Source organism: Homalodisca vitripennis, chromosome 3, assembly GCF_021130785.1.
Source record: "Homalodisca vitripennis isolate AUS2020 chromosome 3, UT_GWSS_2.1, whole genome shotgun sequence".
NCBI classification, from domain to species: Eukaryota; Metazoa; Arthropoda; class Insecta; order Hemiptera; family Cicadellidae; genus Homalodisca; species Homalodisca vitripennis.
In genome coordinates this window covers 110,034,287-110,060,253 of record NC_060209.1, presented here as the reverse complement: position 1 = coordinate 110,060,253, position 25,967 = coordinate 110,034,287, and the positions used below count along the sequence as shown (strand labels likewise).

General features: G+C 36.9%; 1 protein-coding gene across 4 annotated transcripts in view; it reads left to right on the top strand.

The window, feature by feature from the left end:
* The first annotated feature begins 2,193 nt into the window (after positions 1-2,193).
* LOC124357290 (DNA N6-methyl adenine demethylase-like) overlaps positions 2,194-25,967 on the top strand; it is a 127,487-nt gene continuing 103,713 nt past the window's right edge. For all 4 annotated transcript variants that reach the window (XM_046808942.1, XM_046808943.1, XM_046808944.1 and 1 more), the window contains exons 1-2: positions 2,194-2,288; positions 7,354-8,609. In XM_046808942.1, the coding sequence (XP_046664898.1) occupies positions 7,392-8,609 (1,218 nt within the window). In that variant the 5' untranslated portion in view covers positions 2,194-2,288; positions 7,354-7,391. The remainder of the gene's footprint in view (positions 2,289-7,353; positions 8,610-25,967) is intronic.

Genomic DNA, 25,967 nt, shown 5'->3' with positions numbered 1-25,967 from the left:
CAAAACTGTACTAGTATCAGTTTCTTACTAAATTAAAAACTCTTAGGCCTATACAGTTTTGCTTTGAACCATAACAGTTAATTTGTTTTAGCCAATTCAGTATTAAATGCCTTAATTCAAACTGTACTAGTATCAGTTTCTTACTAAATTAAAAACTCTTAGGCCTATACAGTTTTGCTTTGAACCAAACAGTTAATTTGTTTTAGCCAATTCAGTATTAAATGCTGTACTAATAATTCAAACTGTACTAGTATCAGTTTCTTACTAAATTAAAAACTCTTAGGCCTATACAGTTTTGCTTTGAACCAAACAGTTAATCTGTTTTAGCCAATTGAGTTAAAAAAACCAACAAAGTACGGTAATAAAAGCTCAGATCCATATTTCTAGGATGACTTTCAAATATGAAAAGAAGTTTACAAAAGCCTTTTAAATAGTTTTCTTTATTTTCAGTGTTATTTTTTATAAACTACTAAAACAATAATGTAAATTATTTCGTGGGCTGAGCTAAATTAGCTGAGAAATATACACAAGTTTTATACGATGTATGAAACACTGGCTGAACCAACAACCTTTGTGTAAAAATGTTTTGTTTAATTCTTATAATATTTACAATTAGAAGGCCTTTACTCTTATCATTTATGTGATTTATAAAATTACGTACTCAGCAAACACGTTTTCAGTTCAATCCACCGTTATAGTATACAATCGATTTCTAGATGAAAATTTGTAAGTGAAAGTCTAAGCGTTTTCAGAAAACAAACACTTCGAAATATACCTTTATTAGGATAATTCTTTTAGTTATTCTTACCACGCCCAAGTTCAACGATGCATGAATACTCGGCTAAGAAATTTATTTTACAGTAAATCGGAAAGTAATTTATATAAAACTGTTCTTCACTTAAGGAATTTGAATATATAGAGAATGTTTCTCAAGAATATAAAATTAAGGTTAGTTATTGTTTATTGTTTGTTTTATTTTTATTGTTACTGTTCTATTGTTTTTGTTATAACAGTATCTTTTGTATGAGGCCTACCACAACACCGATGTTAGACACGACGGTACTGAGATGAAATCTTTAGTATGATTCTCAAGTAGTATTCTGCTTAACATGCAACATTTTAAATCGTATCTCTCCGTACAAATTCAAAAGGCCATCAATTACATACGGAGCTAGGGCAAAGAATTCTGAACGCTAGCCATGAGTTAATACTAAACCTCAGCACATTTGGCAGAGCAAGTGCGGGTTTGCTGTCGTATAGAAACGACTGATCGGGAATTTTCTTTGCCTATGAGCTCGCCCCTAAATAAAATCAGTATTATAAGCATCTCCAAACAAATTATTGTTAGTTAGTTCTAGAATGTATATAATAAATATGTTATTTTTCACGTAACACATAGATGCAATACTTATATTTTTATGTTGTAGGATGATGCTCTCCACGCAGCAATTTAAGAATCAAGAAAAACCGGGTATAATGATTGTGGTGTAGTTAGTTAGTGTTCATTATCTTAATATGTATCATGTACAGTAGGATCGGTAATAAGGGCGACTATTTACTTTTTAATCGGTTGTATCATTCAAACATACCTTGTAAACAGTTTGGATTTGGATAAGTATGTATGGAAATTGTTAGGCTCTTATGAAAGTTTAAAAAATGCCAATACATTTTATATTCTGTAATTCTACAAATTGTCCAAGTGCTCCGATTGTGTATGTAAATTGCATTGACTCTACTGTAGTTTTTTTATCGTTTGCTTTCAACAATGATTAGTTTATACAACAAATGAGATACAGTGAGTTGGTTGTATGTAGCTACACCGTTGAATTTTCAATGATTTTTGTAAATCACGACTAACAGTTTGATGGAATACTAAGAATATTAATCTCAATAAACTTAGGCTAAGGATAGTAATAATATAATTAAAATATCAAATAAATAAAGGTTTCTATTATCAGACAAATAATATGTATTTCCAGTGAGGTCACAGAGGGATAACATCAATTTCTTCTTTCCTGGAAGAAAATACGGTGTCTCTGATACGAAGGGCATAATTCTCTGAAAGGGTGGTAGCGTTTCGCCAGTTGTTGGAGACGGGTGAGACCGAGCATCGCACTCCCCTCCATCGTCTCTCCCCTACCCTCCCTCCCCACCACCCCGAGGTCGCCTGCACTCTAGCGGGCAAACCACCAACCATTACGCACAACGAGCAAAAATCCAAACAAAAAAGCTCGGATCAGATGTGCATAGAGTGCAGTGAGGAACATTGAGGAAGGACCGTAAATAAGGTAAATAGTTATGTCATGTACATGTTTGTGTCGTTAGTGCGAGTGTTTCTGCGTAATGTCAACAAAGTTTGGTGGTAGTTTTAAGTCATGAATTGGTGATTTTAGCGTGAAACGTGACTAACCTTGAAACCCCCACCTTCCATATTACAAACAGGGTGGGTTTTTCTAAGTGAATGGACGTGTTCGCGAATTCCGTACAACGTGTTAATGTATAATACTGACTCTTTGTTTGGTTTGGTCGTTTCTGGTGCGGAGTTGTAAAGTTGCCAGTCGTTATTTAGCTATGGTTGTAAACATGTTGAGATCGGGTCGATTCCGTGAATGTGATTTTCGCGCGTTCCTTGCCCTTGGATTGGAATGGATAAACAAACCAGTGCTACAACCCTCTGCTTAGAGATAATACACGATTACCCTCCTGTCTCGATGTTTACATCAGTGTTTATCGTTATTATTTTGTGTTAAATTTTTAATTACAAGATCTCAGGTACGTGTAGTGCGCAGATAATCGTTAAAATAAGTACTCAATTATTATTTTAAAAATAACCATGTTAATGTTCCAAGTTTCATTACTGAATAATTTTGTGTTATTTGGATTGTCGTTTATAAAGATACATTTTCGCGAGCACTGTAATATTTATGTGTGCACATTGATTCAGTTCCATGGTTTCGGCGTGGTTTAATATTGAAGTAAATTTTAAAATAATTGCAATTGAAAAAAAAGTTAAATTTTACATTTGAATTATACAATGCCATACGTTATTTCCGCAATAGTTTTATACCGGATCTTAACGATGTATTTTATATAATTCCATAATTAACTCGATAGTGAATTATAAAATAAAATATTCCAATACTATAATCAGGTCATAACAATTTATTTACTTCTTGTTTAAAAAGTTGGTACTTAGCCTTATATTTTTAGTTTCACCATTTCTTATAATGCATTGTAACAATTTAATATAAAAAATACATTCTACCATGGGTTCATCTTATTAATTCTTATGTAATTACATAATTTTATGAAACAATGTAAAAGGATTTAAGCATAAACCTAGTGAATTAAAATTTGATATGAAATACTAAACATATGTCTATGTACTCGTAACTATTTGCTGCAGATATCTCTCTTATGTTAATGTTGATTTGAATAGTTTTTGTTTATTTGAATTAGAGTTGGAAATGAAAGATTCCAGTAATTATACAAAAATGATATACTGCTATTGTACACAATATAAAGTATTGTATCACTTTATACTAATTTAAACACTGGTGTATGTTATGTTACTACAAACCTACAGAATTAGAGATAAGTATATTAAAGTTTGCTTATATTAATGAGCTTTAAATGTTGAGTATTCAGATGTTTTGCTACCGTAATTACTATGTTTTAAGCTACTGAAATATAACTTATAATTTTATAGAGGCAGTAAATGTGTTAAGTATGGTTTAATATCAAAACTTTCAAGGAGTGATAAATATAATAATGGGGTAAACTTGAATGTGTGTAAAGTAGATGATGCAAAGTAAAACTATTGACTTGCTACAGTTAAAAAATTTCTACATAGACCTTGATGATAAAATTTCATAAAAATAAAGAATTAGCATATTATTTGTTAGACACAAAATTACAGTCTCCACATTTTCATGAATAGAGCAAGTTATACTTTATATCTTCAGACTTGAATAAATGTTGTAATTATGTTTATAATGAAATATGCTACAGAATAGCCTTAAAACAGGTAATATAAATAATACTTGTATTGTGTAATATTTCTTTTGCATACGTTTAAACCAGGCATTTAGTAGGATTAGTGGAGTTTGTTTTTATTCTTTGCACAAGTGATAAAAATCGAAAAATAAAACTGCAGAATATGACAATCTCATTCAATTTTATTGATGCTTCATTAACATACGTGGGTATTTTCTTTGTATTAGTTAAAAATGAAAGTAATGGAAATGGGATTGAGGAAGCAGTCAATTGGTCAGATAGTACTTGTGATGTGTCGCCAGAAGTAGTGGTGATTGTTTATTGGTCGTGGCTGGGAGCAATGTTGTTCTATGGACCAATTTAAAGTAGACACTTCCTGTTTTCGGAGGACACAATTAACGGAGTTGGGCCATGACTGCGTTGGTTACTGCTAGAGGCTCCCTGGGCGTTTGCGCTGTAAACTACACACATTACTCACTAATATGTAAATTAAACGTACATACACACTAGAGTTTGGTGTAGGTCATTGCAAACGAAAAAAGTCCATTTTGAATTACTTGATGATTATATTTAATTATTACTACTATTGTGTTGCGTTTTTGTTGTAATAAATTTAACTTATATTTGCTTAAAATGTTTTCTTGGAGAAAAAAATATAAGTTACCAGTATATCGTCGTGTATAGTGTATGCTGGTAATAAAGTACTATGATACAGGAAAGGGCATAACTCAATTTTTGTATCGTAGTTGATTTTTTTTACGCGCTGAACGCTATCCTTACATCTTCATGGGGTTTCAAGGTCGTTCATTTTGAAAAGAAATACAAAAACATTATGACACTTTTGGTTGGCTACTTTTTTGGCACATCTCCCTTATTCAGTGTGAAATAACAATCTTTTCGATGTATTTCTTCACTTTACTTAGGAATAAAAAATCTTATGAAAAAAATAACTTCTTCTAGCGGGTCCGTTCCACATTCGTTTCCTGCGAGCAACGAACGGAAACAGCTGTTAGGCTATATAGCATGTTGTGTAGCACTTCCGGTAGTTTGATTATTCGCCTCACCACGAGTGCCTGTGGAATAGTCTCTTTTAAGTACAGTACGAGGTGAAGTGTTGAATAATTGGGTCTAAATCAGATAATAACATTGGATTACAAATGACTTGTTAAAAAAAAAAAAAAAGAATATTATTTTCATTGTTTAACTGAAGCTGTTATAATAAAATTCATTTAGGGTGTTTACATTTAAATACCACGATTAGTAACTTTTTTCTTAAGTTCAAAGAAATTCATGTGTTGATCTTTGGACATGAAAACAAGCTAGGTTTACGTGAAGTTTTCTACGATTTCAATTTGAAAAGCCCGCTTTTAAAATATGAAGTATTTACAACTAAGAAAACATTGTATTTAGTGTTAAATAGTCTAATTTGTGTTTATAGGTATTTTAATAACATCGGCCTTTTATTTATATCCCCTTATTGGAACTGGAGTATACACCATATCGTTGTTTATAATAATCACATACTAAAAATGCATTTCTTAAAATGGTTTTATGTAGCCTAATACGATTTATTCATTCGTTAGGAAATTATTCTAGGTTATCCTTCGTAAAATAATAGTTCATTTGGTTGGTTCTCTAAGACGCTAAGGTTATTTAATAAAAATAAAACTTGTATTCAAGCCTTTATTTTGTGTTTAATAAAATATCGAAACACAATAAACTAGGTAGGCTAACTGTTTAAGCTCTGTAAGTTGCACAAAAAGCTAAACGAAGAACATGTATGATGGATTAAATCACATTTTACATCCATGTTTCATTTCTTTCCAATTGTTGACGTCTACAAGCTATTAAGTATCCTTCGGTATTAAAAAATACAAACATTGATACTCTCTTATTGTTTTAAGCTGTTCCCTAACATATATTACATCCAAGTATATAAGGTATGGGGTCCTTTATTAGATTTATTTTATTTATTGATGTAAGGCATAAATGTGTGGCCCGCGGATTACTTTATAGTTTAATGATATCTAATTTTAAATAGCATTATTTTATATAGGTACTTTCATACGAAATGAAAACAAATCTTTTAGTGTTTTTAGTGTTGGGTCGGATCTAATTTAACTGAAAAACATTTTGTTCATTTGTTGAGTGGTGCTTATTGTCTTTAATGGCTAAACTTTTTTATGGGTAACCACCCAATCACAACAGAATATTTAGTAGCACGAAGTAACAGATAATTGTCTCCTTTACCAATCATTAGTACAGTGTACAAGTTACAAGCCAGTTATGCAACAGTATACCGTAGTAATAGTAAAAGTAAGAACAATAACAGTAACTTTTCATATAACAGTTATTTGAAGTCGTGAAATGAAGCAAAAGATTTTGTTCAGTATGGTTTTTAAATATGCGATTGGTACTAAATAGGCCCTCAAATCACGCGGGAACGAAAATTTATGTACTGTATGCTTTTCCGGTCGTTACGTATTTACGCTGATTAACTTTCAAAATCGAAATACAAAAGAAAAACGCGGTATCAATTTACTTTTGGCCGTGACTATGTTTTATAGAAATGATGTAGAATAATTTTTGAGATGTCGAAATTACATAATTATATTATATTGTATGCCAATATAATTTATATAAATTTCATCTTTGAACATTTGCAGATTCCCAGTTACCATATCCACCATTATTTTAACGTATATAATACCTCTGTGTGTGGACGAGATATATTCCAAAGATATAAATTGTACTTTTGCATCAGCATGTATTACCTACATCAATTTAAATTTTTCCGAAAATGATAAAGCCGTGATGAACTTAATATGTTGAGAAAACCGGTCATAAAAACCATTCTCGTAAGGAAAATGGCGACATCGTTGTAAATCTGCCAATGGGCATATCAAGAGATGCATCAGTCTGGAGATCTAGCGACAGCCAGACCCAGGGCCAGCTGGAGTAGATCACGTGACGTGCCTTATGCTCGGGCGGCCGCAGCAGCTGCCCTTTTGTGTTCTCTTGTACTCCATGTCTAGCCCGGGTACCTGGCCTGCCGGCTGCCAGCTCTTGCTAACGGTGCTACCCTACATCCCGCCATATGAAACATTTCAATATCATTCCTTGCAAAATAGTGAGCCTTCTTGTTTTGTTCAATTATATATCAACTAGTTAGAATCTTAACACATCTATCTCGAAACCATCTATCTTTGGAGAATAACATTTTATTATTTGCTGTTTAGTTGGGTTGGTAAATAAATTAATATTTTAATCGCTATGTGTTGATTGATCTTTTTTGTATAGTTATATCACACTTTTAAGCCTACCGTAACTCTGATAGAAACCTCGTATCTGTTGCAGTTCAGCAGAAGGAAACACGATGACGTCATGACACCGCGATGAGCGAGGGTGGAGGAGAGGCCCAGTTCGGGGGCGGGGGAGGAAATTTTCCGTCCTCCCAGCCCCCGACCCCGTCCTCCACAGTGCCGGACCCGGGCGCCGACAAGTCTTCCTCTTCTTCGGGTCTTCCCCCGTTCAGCTCTTTCTCGGCCGCCGATATCGCGGAGGGCCTAGGGTCCCGCCTGACCGGCGATAGCTTCGGTTCCGAGACCCTGTCCGGCCGCCTGCTCGACATCTCCGGCTGGGATTACTACGGTGAGGGGCTGACCGGGCGTCTTCTTGACCGCGGTGACGGCTTCCCCATGATCATCCCCCAGGCTCAGTATCGGCCCTGGGAGAGCAAACCTCAGGACTCCAACTCGCAGGACAGCATGAAGACCGCAGAACAGTATCCGACCTCTCCCGTAGCTAACAAGTTACCCTCCTTTCAGTCTCAGTTCAACGCGTTCTCCCAGGAGACGAACGGTGGCGAGACGGTGACCCTGACCACTCTGACACCCGCCCCGCCCTCTCCCTGCAACTCGTCCTCGGGTCTTCCTAGTTTTCACACTCTGTCAACTGTTAACGTCAATCCCAGAGGCTACCCACTCGTGCCGGCGCCCGTGCAGGCTCGCGAGATACCGGCTATCCAGCAACAGTTCCTGGACGAGCGGCACATACACCTGTTCCAGAGTCCTCCGGGGCAGTACCACCAACTCGGTAACACCTACGTTACCGCGCCCCAGACGGCGCCGCAGACCGCGCTGTTGACCGTGGTGAAGAGTGAACCGCTCATCGTGACCACCGTGCAGCCGGGTCTGTACCAGAGCTCCGGCCTGGACGACGTCCAGGACCGTGGGTCTCCCGGGGGACTCCTGGATTCCAGGAAGAAGGAAAGGCGGAAAGTGCGAGCCTCCAGTTTGGAAAGCTCTACGGAGAGTGACGGTGTGGGCAGTTCCAGCGTGGAGAGCTCGGGGCAGGTGGCGGCCATATCGTCCACTGCGGGGTTCAAGAGTCCACTGATCTCGGGACACCCGATGGGCGGTATGGTGGGCCAGCAGATGGAAATGGACGACTGCGAGAACAGCGAGAAACCCGTGAAGAAGAAACGGAAGCGGTGCGGCGAGTGTATCGGATGCCAGCGGAAGGACAACTGTGGGGACTGTGCGCCTTGCCGCAACGACAAGAGCCACCAGATCTGCAAGATGAGGCGCTGCGAGAAGCTCACAGAGAAAAAGGTAGGATTATTTCATTCAGCATGGTTGTGTTATAACCAGCATTAGGAGAGGAGCAGAGGAGCATTCGTTTGTTAAGGAGAGGAATTAGATAGATTATCTTGTCGTTGAGTAGTAGTTTGAGAGCAAGTTTGACTCTAAAATAGTATACTTTTATTTTTAATTAAGTGTTATTTTTAAATCCAGTGTTAATAAAAACGTGTTTAACAGTTTGTTCTGATGTTGTCAAGTACAAGACTTAAAAATGTCGGATAAATCCCATTGTGTAAAATTGCAGTGGACTAAGCGTGGTCGACGGCGCCGGCGGTTATTTTGTTTTGTAATTTAAAATGTGAAATTTACGGGACAGGTACATAAACGACCAAACATCAAATCTAGTTAGTTTAGTAACAACATGGGTTCAGCCAATATTCCAGGCTCCGACTCTGTAGTCGCGTTTTTTAACTGGCCATCCACTGATAACGTACGATAGTCAGGGGGAGGGGGAGGAGCAACCCCACTGGCCCCGCGCCAACCCGCGAAATATGACACCCCTTATCACTGGCCCACTGCCAACTTCCCGATTAATCTATCCATTTTGCCGACTCTGTTAGGAAGGTGGGGACACACCTTGCCACCCTTACCTGGCTTGGGGTAAATTCTTGCTGCTAAAAATTGTTAATTTTTGTAATAAATACATTTATAGCCCAGACAAGTGTTTAACTAGATAAAGCTGAGAACGTTAGATATCTATATCTTTAACTCATGTTAAAATGTTTTACATAATCCGTGCGTTTGTTAAAGATTGCTGTTTTCTGTTGGCAGTTAAATACCACACAATACTGTATTATTTTTAGTTAAAAAAATAATACAGTAGTAAAATTAAATTAGGTACTTAATTTAAAAGCACAGTCTTTAATAATGGAGCGAACAAATAGATAAACTAAACAACTTATTCCGAAAAGAAAGTTTATCAGACATTCTACTCAAATACAAGTTTATGTAGTTAACTTTAGAATGTTATTTGTTCTTCTCTCAAGAAATTTGCAAGCGACAGCTTCTTGGTTATAAGTTGTAAAGACACCCACCGTGACGTTTATTTTGCAAACTAAACGATTGGCTCCACTGAGCGGTCGACATGTGGTTCAGTCTGGGATTCCTCGTCTTGGAGCAGGAGCAGAAGCAGAGGCTAGCCAGGCTAGGACAAGCTATATCTTTTCTTTTATAACGACATTGTAACGTTAAATTAGCAAACTATACGATTGGCTGCACTGAGCGGTCAACATGTGGTCCAGGCCGGGATTCCTCGTCTTGGGGCAGAAGCAGAGGCAAGCTAGGCTAGGACAAGCTATATCTTCTCGTTGATAACGACATTGTAACGTTAAATTAGCAAACTATACGATTGGCTGCACTGAGCGATCAACATGTGGTCCAGGCCGGGATTCCTCGTCTTGGAGCAGAAGCAGAAGCAGGCCAGACTAGGACTAGGACAGCCGACCGAGGATGAAGAGATCAGTTTGGCAGGAAGGCGCCGTTGTTTATAGGAGTTAACAGATGGTGAGCCGTCGCCATCTTGGCCGGCTCGGGCCTACCCAAACACCGACATCCGTCACCGTATAGAGAATAGAGATAGTCCGCAAACCTCCGGCAATATCTTCTTTATATTAACCTTTCTCCCTTTTCAATTAATTTCTTTTCAGGCATGACAGGATTAGGCACGATTTTCCAAATAAAATGACAATTTACATCTTGGTGAGATTCGAATTGGTTTTTTGCATGTCTAACTCAAACCTACATGATCCGATTTTTTACTTCCGCGATATCTTAATCGCTTATAATATAATAAATCGTAGAAGATCATGCTCGACTTGCTCAAATCCAAGTCACACATCTGTACGCACTGCAAATCAAATGGAAACGTTATAAAATAATCTCAAGTCACATGATGACATTTCAACTTTACTTAGACGGTTAACGCAATTCAATTTCTCTCGCAATAAGTAAAATATTACTAAATAGCGTTTCTGTAGCCTGTCGTTTGATTCATTAGTGAATATTCTTGCTTACTTCCTCTAGACATAATGAGACTGCATTAATTCACACTCAATTCTTGTGGGCTAAACAGAATAAAGTTTTAATTATTAAAGTATTGAAAGTTTACCTGTACTAAGCCTCAACGTTACAACACGTTTTAATTCAAAACTCACTGGTAATTAATTAGCGGTTCTGGGAAAATGTCTCATTTCACGCAATAATATTACAGACAAAACACCGCTAAAAAGAAAAGTATTGCTGTTGTAAGTTTAACAAATAAAACATCAGAGTCTTTATTTAAAAATAAAAAACTCAATTACTATAATGAAGTTGCTCAGATCATATTTAAAAAAGCAATGTGCTTTTGGTTGTGTAATATAATGCTTGAGATTATATTTCAGTCGATTCTACAATGTGTTCTTATTATGTTATATGAGTAGTCTTTTACAGTAAAAAATCGTTTAAAATTATGTCAGGAGTCAGAAAATAAAAATAAATATGTGTGAAAGACAAAACTCGTGCAGTGCCTTTTGTTAGGGCAGTTCGGGAGGCCGGAACTCGCTATCGTGGTGTGATAACACAAACAATGTAGACTTGATATCGCAGTCAAGGTCACTTTAGTACCTGGCCCTTGCCCTTGGCGGCGCCTGCCCCTCGATATTACGGTGCTTTCAACGTGCCGATGGACAGTGTCAGCGTTAGATACCTCCGCACCCCTCAATGGTCTGCATTCCGTTTTATAATTTTACAGACCTTTGTTTTTGTTGGGCTAAAAGAATTCCCAGTGTGTATAAACTCACTGAACCTGCACAACAGTCGATCGAAATGCCTAAAATCGATTTGTTGACAAATTGCTTTTAGAGAGAAGAGTTAAATAGGTACATTGATCGTTAATAAACCTTAATTAGTAGTATATAGTAGTCCGGTGCTGTCAGTCGGAACAATCTTCGCTTTAGTTGATATTTTGCTTTACGTAATTTTATTTTGCATTCTGTAAATGACTGTTTGCTAACAAGATTGACTGTGTACGTAAATATAGTAATCTATAATAAATTGAATCGTTTGTAAAGTGGAGTGCGAACATTAAACAATAAGCTTGTGAGTTAGGCTCTACTGTCTGCAACGTTCGGTGGTAAAAATCTTTGCACAGATTGTAAATTCAGGTGTGAAAATATAAGAAAGGAAACTTAAGACCGAGAAAAGGCGAGGGAGAAGTAAAACTCTTTTGGCTAAAAGGGATGATCTGGATAAGTTTAAGAACAGCACCCGGAGGGCGTATTACACAGTATATTTCCCGGAGTTCAGCGAAAGTTTGTGCTGTGGTAATTGCCGAACTTGGAAAGTTATGAAGTTGTTTGCGTCGTGAACAACGCTAACGATGCATTTTGCGTGAAAGTAGGTGTGCTGGGGGGTTCGTTAAAGGAGCAACACACGGAGAGGAGAGTGGCCTAGACGAATCCGAGAGCCTTTGATGCACGGAGCGGCGGCGTGTCGGCAAAGGCGGTAAATAAACCGAAGCAATGGCAATAGTGAGTCCGATGCGAGTTGCGAGCATGAATGGAGGGAGTAAGTCGTCGTGGGAGGGGAGGAGGGGTGGCTGCCAATTTGTTCTCTGTACGCAGGACGAAGAAAAATTGGATCGATAATAGAAAGGGAGAGAGTGACTCATCGAGAAGCGCGCCGCGGTGGTTAGGCTAGGTTATTGACTGGAGAATACACGGTGAGTCACGGGCGCCGAGTTTAATCTGATCTTCACGTGAACTCGGAATTTATACAAATCCGTTAAACATTCAAGAGAAATTTCTTACATTTTCCATTTATTCTTGAGCCAGAAAATGTATACTTTTCTCCATAAATGTATTTAAGAGCACATAAAAGAGTTTAAGTTCATTTATTTTTACTGTATAATTTATTATTAATCAGTTATCAAAAGTGAATTCAAACGTATTCACACAATGAACTGACCGAATTTAGAACTGCGCTGTTAGTTTTAACCAGCGATATAAACAGCGTGGTATTTTTGCGCGGTAGAGCGATCTTAGTGTGAATTTTGACTATCTCCATTAGCTCTCTGCGCTCGAAGGCGGAGTGAGTTATAACTAACAATTCGTTTAACATTTTTTTTTTTACTAACAAATGAAACAAATTTTAATGTCTAAGATACAGAATGTCCGTTTAAAGCTTTTTGTATATTTCATTTCATCTCCCTTCTATATTCCGAATCGCGTGCTGAGATTAAAGAGTCGAGCCATGCCCTCCCCAACTGTACCGTCCACAGATAGTCTTTCTGCACGCATAACCCGTCATTGATGAACTATTGTACAAGGAACGGCCACGTCATCTGGCACATTTCAACTATTTTATATTTAAAAAAGATCTTTTACGCCATGAAACATGTTTTAGAACAAGTTCTTATTTATTAGGTTTTTAATTCTTTGTAAATACGCGGTGTAGATCTACTGGCTCAAGTGTCGGATGTCTTGAGTTGCAAAATACGAGCTATGATCCTCACTAATAAGAAGGAATGGGTGAGAAGAACAAGATTTCTTTCGAATGTCACTAAATACAGGAATGTTTAGATTATCTTGTGATGCATATAAAAATCTACTGACGCCTATCTTAGAGACCACCAGCTATCGAGCTGAAAACAGCAAAATTGGGTGCGTTCGTTAAAATGGAAATTTGACAATATTATTTCCACACAACAAACTATACGAAACAACAACCTTAATATAAAAAAGAAACATATGATATCGTGTTTTTATGATGTTTGTTGGCTTATGTGTTCCTGCTTGAACACATGTTCATCCCCATGATTGATCAGGATCCCCGACATCCTTTGCTCCGGAGAATGGGATTTCAAATCAAGGACCTACAAACAAGATTTGGTGTGGATTTGGAAATCCTCCAATCAGCGTTATTGATCATAGAGGTACATGGGCATCTTGCAATCCGGATAAACGTGACCCCTGCTGAAGTTCGCGAGCTTCTGGCCCTAGTGGAGTACGGCGCATGGTTTTCGCATGTCTACCAATTATCCCATCTGCATGGTCACATAGTCTAGTATCATTACAAATAAAGGATATCCAATCTCAGACACGAGCTCTTCGGTTGGTAGGGCAAGATTGGGGTGCGGTAATAGGTGATATTTGTTCCACTGGTCTAACTGATCTCAACGTGGTGGTCTCCTAGTTCCTGGTCAGTCTTGGAGGTCACGATACTTGGAATTATGGTGTCATGAGAAGGCTACCATCGCGGACTTTGAAGGCAGTAACGACGATCGGGCCGTCCATGTAAGAATGTCGTGGATGTAATGTGCTAAAGAAGTACATGCGGTCTTGAACCGCCCTTATCTTCATTGTGAAGGAATATGAAGTTATAGATTTTACTTGTTACTATCTCTGACTCGTAACTCTTGGATTATCAAGATTCCTCCCGATCCAGTTATTGTTTTTCGATGACGTTTTTTTACCTGTGAATCCAGAGTTTAAGAGTATATTTTCAGTATACGCAGAATATTTACAAAAACGTTAAGACAGCCTAACCATATCCAATTTTTTCCAAATACCCTTTTAGTCTCAAACTAACTTTTTACATTTAAAGTGGAAGTACCAGGCCTATATACGTCTATACAAAAATTGTATAATCTACTCAAATAATATTACTTTAGCGCAACTTCATTAAAAAAGGGTAATAACAGTTAAACAGATTTTGAACATGCAAAGGATTTAAAATTTAATTACATTTTATTTAATTAAAATGGTTTAAATAATTTTATTTTATTTAGTGGGTTTATAAGGAGGGGGAGAGGGCTCAATCCTCACAAAAAGTTCGTACAAAAAAGGAGTTTTTAGTGCAGCTTATATTTTTAAAACTTTACTTCCAACACTTTTCATGAAAAGGAAGTGCTCGACTTTACTCGAAAGTTTGAAGGAAATTGTGCTCAATGTGTGCTGTTCGATTTTTGTAGAGATGAACTTGTTTGACGACATTTTGTCAAGGATGAAAAGCACCGCTTTCCGCGTGGAAGATTAGGCTTACAGCCTTGGATTATATTCTGCTTTCATAAATTCTTCTTCAAGGGGGCGTAAAATAAATGTATACTGATGCAGGTGGATATTTTCCTCGAATTTTGGAAGTGAGTTGGTTATTACTTCTTATTCTTTCAATTTTAACATAGGTTATAAATTTGATTTCAATTTAAATAATGAAACTACTCCAAGTTTTACTATCACAAATTGCATACGGTTTTATAAAATCCATGCCTATTCGAAAATATTAGTTCATGTATTTAATATGATTGAATGAACTGCACCAAGTATATGGCGGGCATGTGTAGTATTGGTAATAGAAATTTACGAATCATATTAATGTTTATTTGGAATACAGGATACACGTTAAATGTGAAACTAAACGAAGGTTTTCAATGAACAACAAATGTGAATTTACACTTCCAATGAATTGTTCGTCCAAAATCGTGGTGGCTAATACTGCAATAGATGTGCGATATGAAGTCGATGTTTTCAGAACCGGTAGTAAAGTTCGTTACGCCGCTTTTGTAACGGCCGGAGTTGAAGCCGGGCGCACAAAAAATATTGTAAACACAATTAACTAGTGCGGCACTGGCACATGGCGCTCCTTCTGCCAATCGATAGTGTTCGGGCGTCGGTAGCGGTGAAATCGGCAAGGAAAATAATGCTCTGTCATAATAATGTTTTTGTGGTTCTAGCATATATGATTATATTCGTAGCACAAATCAGCGTATGGCATATCAAAGTATGTTGTTCTCAGAGCCCGTTTGTAATTACAAATATGTAACTCCTATCGTGTATGTATAAGATAGTATTTGTCAACGTTAAGGAAAAATATAGTTTGTTAGAATTACTACAAATTGGGTTAATATGGAGTAGACGTGGTTTATTGTCAAAACAAGTTTCGAGTATCAAACATAAAATATAAACAGAGTTAATAGAGCATACAATGATTACGAAACAACTTTAATAGGTAGACTTCCATGGCCAGACATGACTGTGCTGTGTGCAACCCATAAGAACAGTAGATCTACTATAATACTACATAGACGTGGTTTTATTGTCAAAACAAGTTTCGAGTATCAAACATAAAATATAAACAGAGTTAATAGAGCATACAATGATTACGAAACAACTTTAATAGGTAGACTTCCATGGCCAGACATGACTGTGCTGTGTGCAACCCATAAGAACAGTAGATCTACTATAATACTACATAGACGTGGTTTATTGTCAAAACAAGTTTCGAGTATCAAACATAAAATATAAACAGAGTTAATAGAGCATACAATGATTACGAAACAACTTTAATAGGTAGACTTCCATGGCCAGACATGACTGTGCTGTGTGCAACCCATAAGAACAGTAGATCTACTATAATAAGAAATACAAATTTTGCAATAAAAATAGTATTCCTATCATTACAAAGTTCAAAAATATAGTACGGCTACTAGAAAAATCTCAAAGTTTTCTTTATGCATGGATGTTTCTATGCTTTATATTTTCGTTTTCATTTTTCGCTGTGAACAGTTTTCTATTTTAATTTAATGTATATTATCTATCCAGCGCGCATCGGTTTACTATGTTTTTTGAAGTAATGTTGCCAAAAAATCTAAAACTAGAGGCAACAAAACTGATGAATTGAACATTTTGAAACACATTAACAGATTCCTCTACATTCCTAAGTCTTCTCAGATGAGAAATGACATGATATAAAAACGTTAGGATACATGTCGTTTACATAACTTTAGTTTCAGTTGTTATTCAGCACAATTACCTTGGAATATTTTAAAAGTGTGTGTGTGTGTGTGTGTTGTGTGTGTGTGTGTGTGTGTGCGCGCGCGCGTGCGTGTGTGTTTGCTTTGCGTAATTTGAAAGAGCGAAGCCATATATACAAGTAATATTTTAAACCCATACAGACAGAATCCTTGTATATGGGAACTTTACAATAATTGTTATGAATATGATATAGGCTACTATCGTTCTATTGGTTAAATTAAAAATTTAACTCAATTTAAACTTAAGCCTCTAACTTTACTGCATCATTATTTCATTTGAAACAAGTTATCACATTCTTCCGAGAGTGTAGATATCGGAGTTGTCTGAATACTTCATTACCGTATATTGTGCAGTGCTGTGGTTGTGAAGTATATTTCTTTATAACTTCTTCGTGAGTGCTTTGTTAAGATTCTTGCAATTTTCCAATTATTACACATAGCTATGTGTGACAATGTGCTCGGGGACGCACAGTGATGTTTAGATAGGCTACATGGTAACAATAGTGCCGGCCGTTAACTATCAGCTGACTACCTGGCCACCAGCTGTTAGTGTCGCCAGCTGCTATAGCCGCACCTCGGCTTCTACCATACTGCACTTCAAACACATTAACTAACCTCCCCCACTCTACTTTCACATTATTTATCTTCGTCTGAAATTTACTTACTGAATCCATCTGTAATAAATTTCACTCTTCCACTACTTCATTTACTGCAATCGTACTGGAGAAGACGTAATTTAACGTGTATGATAAATAAAATACCACTGTAAAAGGTCTTCACTGTACACGCAAACTATAAAAAAACATTTTAGATTATCCAACAAACAAGAGTTGTACTGTATATAGAAGGTATTAAAAATGTTATCATTAAAGGTCTAATAGCGGTAAAATTTGAAAGTACTATGATTTATATAACGATATATATGGTTTATATACCTCGTACTATGATATATAATATATATAACGACGGATTCGTCCATGCTAGTATGTTAGGCGAGTTTCTCAAAGTCAATTTTGAATGAAGTATACAGCAAATTACATTTTTGCAACACCGGTAAATTAACCGTATCAGAATATTGAACTACCAAAATTCCAAAACTACTTTTCCCGAATGATAGTTGAGACGTATGTTTTGTGGACTCGTGGATGAATATATCAGCGAATTTAATAGCAAAGAATGTTTGAATACGCGAGAACCAAAACGAAACATTTGTTTATGCGATTGCAGCGAGATTCGGAACTTCTGAATGTCTACAAAGTTATAATTTAGAGTTTTCAGTGACTATGGTAACATTGAAAATTCTGAATAATTACTTAGCAGAAATATCTGGAATTTATGCTGTTATAGAGCACTTCGAACGGTTGTAATGAGGCTGGAAAGTGGCTTGGTAAGTTGTCGTTTACCTTTGAAAAGACCGTAAATTGATATGTTAATAATTAGATAGAATAATTATTAGTTATAGTGATCTCATTGTGGTGCAAATTTTGAACATAAATTCAATGAAACTGTGTATATTATAGGAGCGTGTTACCAACAAGGATTTATTAGATAGAATAATTATTAGTTATAGTGATCTCATTGTGGTGCAAATTTTGAACATAAATTCAATGAAACTGTGTATATTATAGGAGCGTGTTACCAACAAGGATTTATTAGATAGAATAATTATTAGTTATAGTGATCTCATTGTGGTGCAAATTTTGAACATAAATTCAATGAAACTGTGTATATTATAGGAGCGTGTTACCAACAAGGATTTATTAGATAGAATAATTATTAGTTATAGTGATCTCATTGTGGTGCAAATTTTGAACATAAATTCAATGAAACTTTGTATATTATAGGAGCGTGTTACCAACAAGGATTTATTAGATAGAATAATTATTAGTTATAGTGATCTCATTGTGGTGCAAATTTTGAACATAAATTCAATGAAACTGTGTATATTATAGGAGCGTGTTAACAACAAGGATTTATTAGATAGAATAATTATTAGTTATAGTGATCTCATTGTGGTGCAAATTTTAAACATAAATTCAATGATACTGTGTATATTATAGGAGCGTTTTACCAACAAGGATGTATTTATGTTTTGGAGTTTACATCTAATATGGGGTAGTATGAGTGTTATTATCACCTGTTTGTTTTTCCTGAAGAAAAAATTATTTGATTGTTTCAAATCAACTCTGCTTTTGGTTGTAGCAAAAACACAGAAGAAATAAACGACTATGTCCTTGAAGATGACGAAAAATTAGCTTCCAATTGATTAGTCAACCCTCAGTGGGCCTGCCTCAGCCCTTGATGTAAGGGAGACGCACAAAAGACGCGTGCCACTCTCTCTTCTTTCGCGACTTTTATGCTATTCAAACCCAAAACAACCCTTTGTGTTTTCCATCCTTACTTTAGTCTTCCCTTGCTAGTTTTATGGCGTTTTCAAGTTTGCCTCCCTTTTTATTTAGGTGTTAAGTTGTTTTATTTTTGATTAATATTTATTTTTATGGCCACAACTCGTATGAAACTAGAGATTTTACATCACGATATAACTGTACTATGACTTTACTATTACGAGTCCTGTGTCATTTCAGGTTTTTTTTAAAATAAAATACAGTCTATTATAACGGGAAAATCCCACCCCACGTCTCTGAAATGCTTAGAAATAAATTGTATTGGAATTCCTTTTGTAACGGTTCCTTATTTCTAAGTTTGGTCATTCTTCGGAGCATTTTGTTTTCGAAGTACTGTATAAACAATATTTCTTCCCTGGTGTGGATAGTTTACTGGTAAACACGTTCCTATAATATACACAGTCGTTTTTAAGTTAAACATTTTCACCACAATGAGATCACTATAACTAATAATTATTTTATGTAATTATTAACAAGTATAAATTTACGGCCTTTTCAAAGATAAACGACAACTTTTAACCATAACTTTGAAGCCACTTACCAGCCTCATTAGAACCGTTCGAAGTGCTCTATAACATAGCATGAATTCCAGATATTTTTGCCAAGTAATTAATTATTAACACGATCTGAACAAATCATTTATTTGATAGTTTCAAAACGTACACATTATACTGTATATGGAAATTAATACCAGCGCGTATCTAAGATCTCGTACAAGCCAATAGTGAAAGATAGAGGCCATTGACCTCTGACCGCTCGCTGAACACCAAACCCTTGGAGTAGAAGATTCGGATCGAGTTTTGAAAAATGTCGCGTGAAAGGCCCGCCAGGCTAGCCAGAGATGGGGATTGTTTGCGAAGGTCGAGGGGAGGGGAGCCCAGGTGCCCCAGCTGTCTGTCCGTCTGTCTGTCGAATAAAAAGGTCATCCTTTTCCATTCTGAAGCGAAATCTTTTCAATAGAATGAAAAACCGGTAAGCTGAGCTGAGACAGGGCGTACAGTCTGCACCACAAGTACCGCGCGCCCGGACTGTACGGGCTTGATAACACTATTGTTGCTGGTGATGCAGCTTTCTGATTGCAAAAACTCCAACCCCCCTTTAATTTTGATCGATCCAGCCACCACTACCACTGTAGCATAGTAATGAACAGGGAGCCCTTGTTGCATTAGGATGGCAGTCGCAGCGGCTGGTTCCTTGTACCGACCGCACTGCACCATAACTCGCTCTCATCATTCTCATATTGGAATTTTGTGGTAACTGAAAACACTGACCCAGAAAAAAATAATAGGCTGTTTGATTTACAATTATACTATGTTCCGAAATGTTTCCTTAAACATAGCTAAAACTCCATTACAATTATTACTCCAATTACGTTATGTATTGATAAAAAATATATCTTTGCAATTGATTGGATGTTATGGACAAAATATTGTATACTTAATAACACAATTTTTATTTTGCAAACGTCATTTTAAAGATGTTTAGCGGACCCGCTTTATGAGTGAAATAATCGTAGATTAAACTATCAAAGTTTTTGATGCTTTGGATTTTTGTAAACTTGTCCACGTCGCCAATAGAAAGTGATGATTAAATTTGGAACATAGAGTTTATCTAGCTATACAGGCCATCTTCCATATTACCTGTAAGCATCGTAAGATTGGACAAACTGGTGGTGCTGACTGAGAACAGGATCTCCCCATTTGCAGGGCAACCTTGGCTAGGCCAATTTATAATGATTTATGTAAGACTTAGACCAGTTACCCTTTTGTGGCTTTATATTACTGGTTTCCGAATTTTAGTCCGGCATCCGTGTTATTTATTTTGTAGCGTCTACGGTGTTATGGACTCTTGATGAGTTCCGTTTGGTTGCTGAGAGGAGTCGTGTTATGGACAGCACAGAATTGGGAAGAAAAAGGAGAGGGCTGCTGGGCGGCACTGCAGCGAAAGAGCCAGCCCCGAGACTCGACTGCTGAGAGACAGGAAGTGGTCGGCGGACTTCCAGGCCGCTGCCGATCATACACCTGGCGGGATTCGCGCCGTGATTCACCCACCGGCCTTGACCCCCTCCGCCCGGGGTGCGCTATGCTCACATGCTCCACAACTTCGGTTCCATTATTCTGGAAATTAGAACGAATTTATTTGGTTTTTAAATACGCGACTATTTTTTACAATTTCCCTCATTTTAATATAATCCATTACTTTAATTAAGTTTGCGTTTTCTTACCAGAATCAAATCAAATCATTTTTATTTTGCCAGAACATTACAAAAATGTATAGCAATAGTCATTTTTCTATAATTTAGACCAATCACTCCACATTGAGACCAGTCAAACATACAGAAATTTCAGTCGCACCACATTCACTCACACAACACCAACCAACACCAATGAATATTATTAAGTGCTCTTACCGAGTGTTAATCTCTAGAAATGTTGATGACAACCAAAATCATTATATCAGTAAAGTTATAAAAAGTACTCAAACTATCTTTTTATAATGTTTCTTCATATTCAAGCAATGTGACTACTTCACACAATCTTTTATGTTTATTTGATTGAGAACTTCATAAATACTTTGTTTCGATCTATCAACCCGGCCACATAAATAGCAGTAAGCATACACTCTTACATTTATGAGGTATTGAACATACTGCCATTGGTAAGGTGTGAGAAATGCCCAAAATGAATCCTTTTCGACTTTCTCCAACCCAAGACTAATCAGGTCAAGCAGTTCGCTCCAGGACCTCTTGTTTTTGCCGCTCTGACGCAATCCCCAAAAGCGACCCCAATACCCCCCTCTGAGACGGCCATTGTCCTCGCACCGGCCCTGTGTTCTCACCACTTTCTTTTTGGGATCGTTTATTCTGTTTTCGGCCCACCCTTTCTGTTCCAGGAGTCCTAAGAACCTAAAAAATGGACCTAAGATGTTTTGCGGAAAGGAGTTACCGTTGCACTTGCAGAAGAAACTGAAGTCCCTGTATGTATACATTTCTAGTATTTACTATACAATGTTTTGTTTATAATCAGCAGTGCTTGCTCTAAGGTTAGGTATAAGTACAACAAAGAATTCTGAATTATTGTACATAACAAGTGTTGAACTTAGAGTGCATGAGAGGATCATTGGTATGGCAAATTTCACTCGCAAAGACAAGGGTGAATGGATGAGTGATGGTGGTTGTACGGTACGGGCGGTGGTGAGGGCCCCGACACCCGACACCCTGGCAGCTGTGGGCTTTCCCTCGACCGATGGCCGTACTGCACCGAGCTGTAACACTGCTGCAACACTGCCGTCTCGAACCTTCGGGAACATCACCGTTGTTGTTGTAATACTGCCGTCTCGAACCTTCGGGGAACATCACTGTTCTTGTTGCAACACTGTCGTCTCGAACCGTCGGGAACACCACTGTTCTTGTTGTAATACTGCCGTCTCGAGCTTTCGGGGACATCACTATTCTTGTTGCAACACTGTCGTCTCGAACCTACGGGAACACCACTGTCCTTGTTAAAATCCTGCTGTCTCGAACCTTCGGGAACATCACTGTTCTGGTTGCAACACTGTCGTCTCGAACCGTCGGGGACACCACTGTTCTTGTTGTAATACTGCCGTCTCGAGCTTTCGGGGACATCACTATTCTTGTTGCAACACTGTCGTCTCGAACCTACGGGAACACCACTGTCCTTGTTAAAATACTGCTGTCTCGATCCGTCGGGGACACCACTATTCTTGTTGCAACACTTTCGTCTCGAACCTACGGGAACATCAGTGTTCTTGCTACAGTACTACATAACTGATCACACGGTTCTTCCTTACCGCCACAAGACAGTGGACGTGTCTTCTTATTATATAAAGAACGTGACATTGCAAAATCACGTAGCTCTAAAGATTTCCCTTTCGGTAGACAAACATTAACCATGACATAAAATTAGAAAAACAACTGTTTATCCAAAATGAAATACGTTTGACGTATTCTTCTGTTTTCACAATGGTAGTAGTTTGAATGTCAATATTAATAATTTGCATGAGCCAGATATTTGTAGAGAGGAGCTTGTCGGCGTGGCGCGGCGTGGCTCGCTGTGGTAGCGGAAGCTCCCGTGTTGAGACAATTGACTGATTGACTGTGATTGCCTGATGTGTTTTCACACGCCGCAGTCACAGCCGCTGTACATGCACCTGCAGATAACATCCAGCTGCTCCATAGTAGCCTATACAGCCATCAGTATAACCTGGGAATAGCTCCTCCACAATCGTTAGTTCGGGTGGAATTACAAATTAATCCTGTTTCAGATAGTTTGCCGACAACTTGGCAGCGTCCGAAACAGCAAACAACGCAGAGTGGATCGTTGTCAACCACTATCGATAATCTAATAATCGTTTATTGATTAATCATTCAAAATAAACGTCAAGTTATTTATCTTCAGGTATGTTCACGACAACCCGATTTCAATTTTGGATTTATGTGCGTAACCTTATGACACTCTGCATGTAAGCAATGCAAATTCAGCTTAACACTTATTGTATTATATAGCATACTCAGAGATATAAGTGGGTTGGATTTTCGTGGAATACTGGAATTCTGTTTCAATGATCTCTGATTTCCTGCTTACAATAGAGTAATTTTTTTGTCGGTCGTTTACTAAAATATCTTAGAAATTAAATAATTAAAACAAACGTCAATAACACCACTATCAATAACATCAATGGACATAGCATTTCTCATACATCAAGATTGTGCTTTAATAGCGTTACGAATTGTATTAGACTTACTAAATGTGTATTTTAAATTTTCAGTGTGCATAATGTTTAACCATGCATTTAATGTATTAATTTACATTTTTATATAAAATCATTTTTTAATAAATAAGTTTTTAAAACTTAATAACTAGGTACTTAGGCATTTAATTTGACTTGTATAAATGGAAAAAATTGAAACAAGATTGTATTTCAAAAAGTTGATAGTTTCGGTTAGGAACATATTCTATCAGATTTATTAATAGGTTTTAGAACTATGGCGAATTAAACTTAAATTGAGTTCAACTTAAATTTTTTTGGTGATTTAACTAAACTTATTTTTACACATGCAAAATCTTCGTGGGTCAGATCATAATATTCCCACAACTAAACCACATATGAAAAGAATAAAGAACAGGTTTTCTAAAATGCCACCAAGCCGAACCAGAATTGTTATCAAGGACAGTGTACCACAGAGATCAATGGTGTACCAGGTGAACAGTGTACCAGGTCGTAATATGTCATGGTAGGTGTACGAGTATATACACCAAAATATGAATGTATCTATTTAAATAAGAATTAAAAGAAAAGTTTATTGGTGTGCTGGTTAGACACATTTCAATTCCAATTTAAAACATTGAAATCGACACTTTTATGAAAGGTTATTTGTATTTATTCTTTTAAGAACATCAACACAAATTGAATGAAATAGAAACATAACATACATTATCGTTTGGAAATAAAATCACCTCAACACACTGTAAATATAAATTGGTGGTGATGATTGGCGACACTTTACTAAATCTCTTGAAATACTTGTAACATGGAGAATCACATACATTTTTAATAACATAATTCTAAATTCTTAGAACTTAATAAAAACGCGTTCAAAGAGACTTACTAAAACATGTACAAAAAGTTATTACTTTCCTACTGTGGTTTACTAAATAATATATGTTATCAGTAATTATACTTCCAAGCACCGTATTTATGGGTACGAAACTGTGATATACCGTAACTCAAAGAAACGATCCAGACAAGAGGTAATTACTATATTACACCATTTCCTAAAATTTGAATATATATTCACAGCTGGACTAACTTATCTTCACAATCTGAAATACGTTTATAAACACGCTTCCATTAAAGCATGAGTCTGATGTAACAAAATCTTAAACAAAATTCAAACAGTCTTTAGCTAATACAATGTTTTAATCAGTGATCATATACCATAATTAACATTCTTTAAGCATGTCGGGCCTTTGTGCCATGTTTGCTATATATTTTAAAAATTTCAATCAGTTAATTTAACTACGAAGACTGACAGCACGTTTGTCGGACGAAGGTGAAAGAAGGGAAGGCGGACGTCGCGGCGCGGTGGCGGTGGCGGTGACATGGGAGGGGGCGGGGGGTGCTGTGGTGCGTAGTGCGTAGTACGGCACGGGCACGCGACATTAAGCTCGGCTGGCGGACGGTCGGACACAGAAATCAATAAACGAGAAAAACGCACCCCTCTGGCAGTGGCAGCACTATGGTAATACAGGAACCTCTAGGGTCTGCGTGCCACCCGCCTCAACTCTTCTCTCCTCGTCAAGTCTCAGTGCTGGCGGTTCATTATTTCTGCAGCTTCTTATTTAGTTTACTAAGGTATTGTGTAACAGCAATGCCGGCTCCAAATGTTCGTCCTCTTCTTTTAGTAGAACCATCTGTAATAAGTAGTAAATGTTACGTTCTTAGTCACACGAGTAGTCGCGATGACTTACGTGTATAAACAGTGATATTGTAAGTTGCAAAATAAAGGACTTGAAGTTCTATAATTTCAACAATTTTACAAATAATGCAATATCTTGAAAATTTCACCAAGTATTCTCCAAAGTAATGTTGCATTACTATGACGTAGTACTAAAATTAAACGCTATTGCTAAGAGAAGACTCGAGGTTTTAAAGTTTACAATTACACAACTTTATTCTTCTGTTACTCGTTAATACCATGTTTTACTGTAGAACAACCCCATTCCATCGTTATCAATATTGTTAGTTATAATCTATGTTACAGCTCATCACGATATGTTGCTAATAAAATATGATTACAACTACATACAAATCCTGTACCGTGTAACTCGAAAAATTATAGTGTTGTGGATACTCTGTTCAATAAGTATAGCTGTAGAATAACTATAGACATGGAAGCATTGCAGATGGGTATCGTTGTGATGGCATATATTATATTTTGAGCTTACCGTCTATCATCTTCTGTTATTGGTGGCCAATTTTGTAAAACAAGTGTACACTGATTAAGTTAATTCAAAGCACAGTCTCATCTCACCTCAGTCTTGTATTGGAGTTTAACAGTGAAATAAAGCGCCTAAAGTTTTTCTATTGGGTAATGTCTGCAAAGTTTTCGTC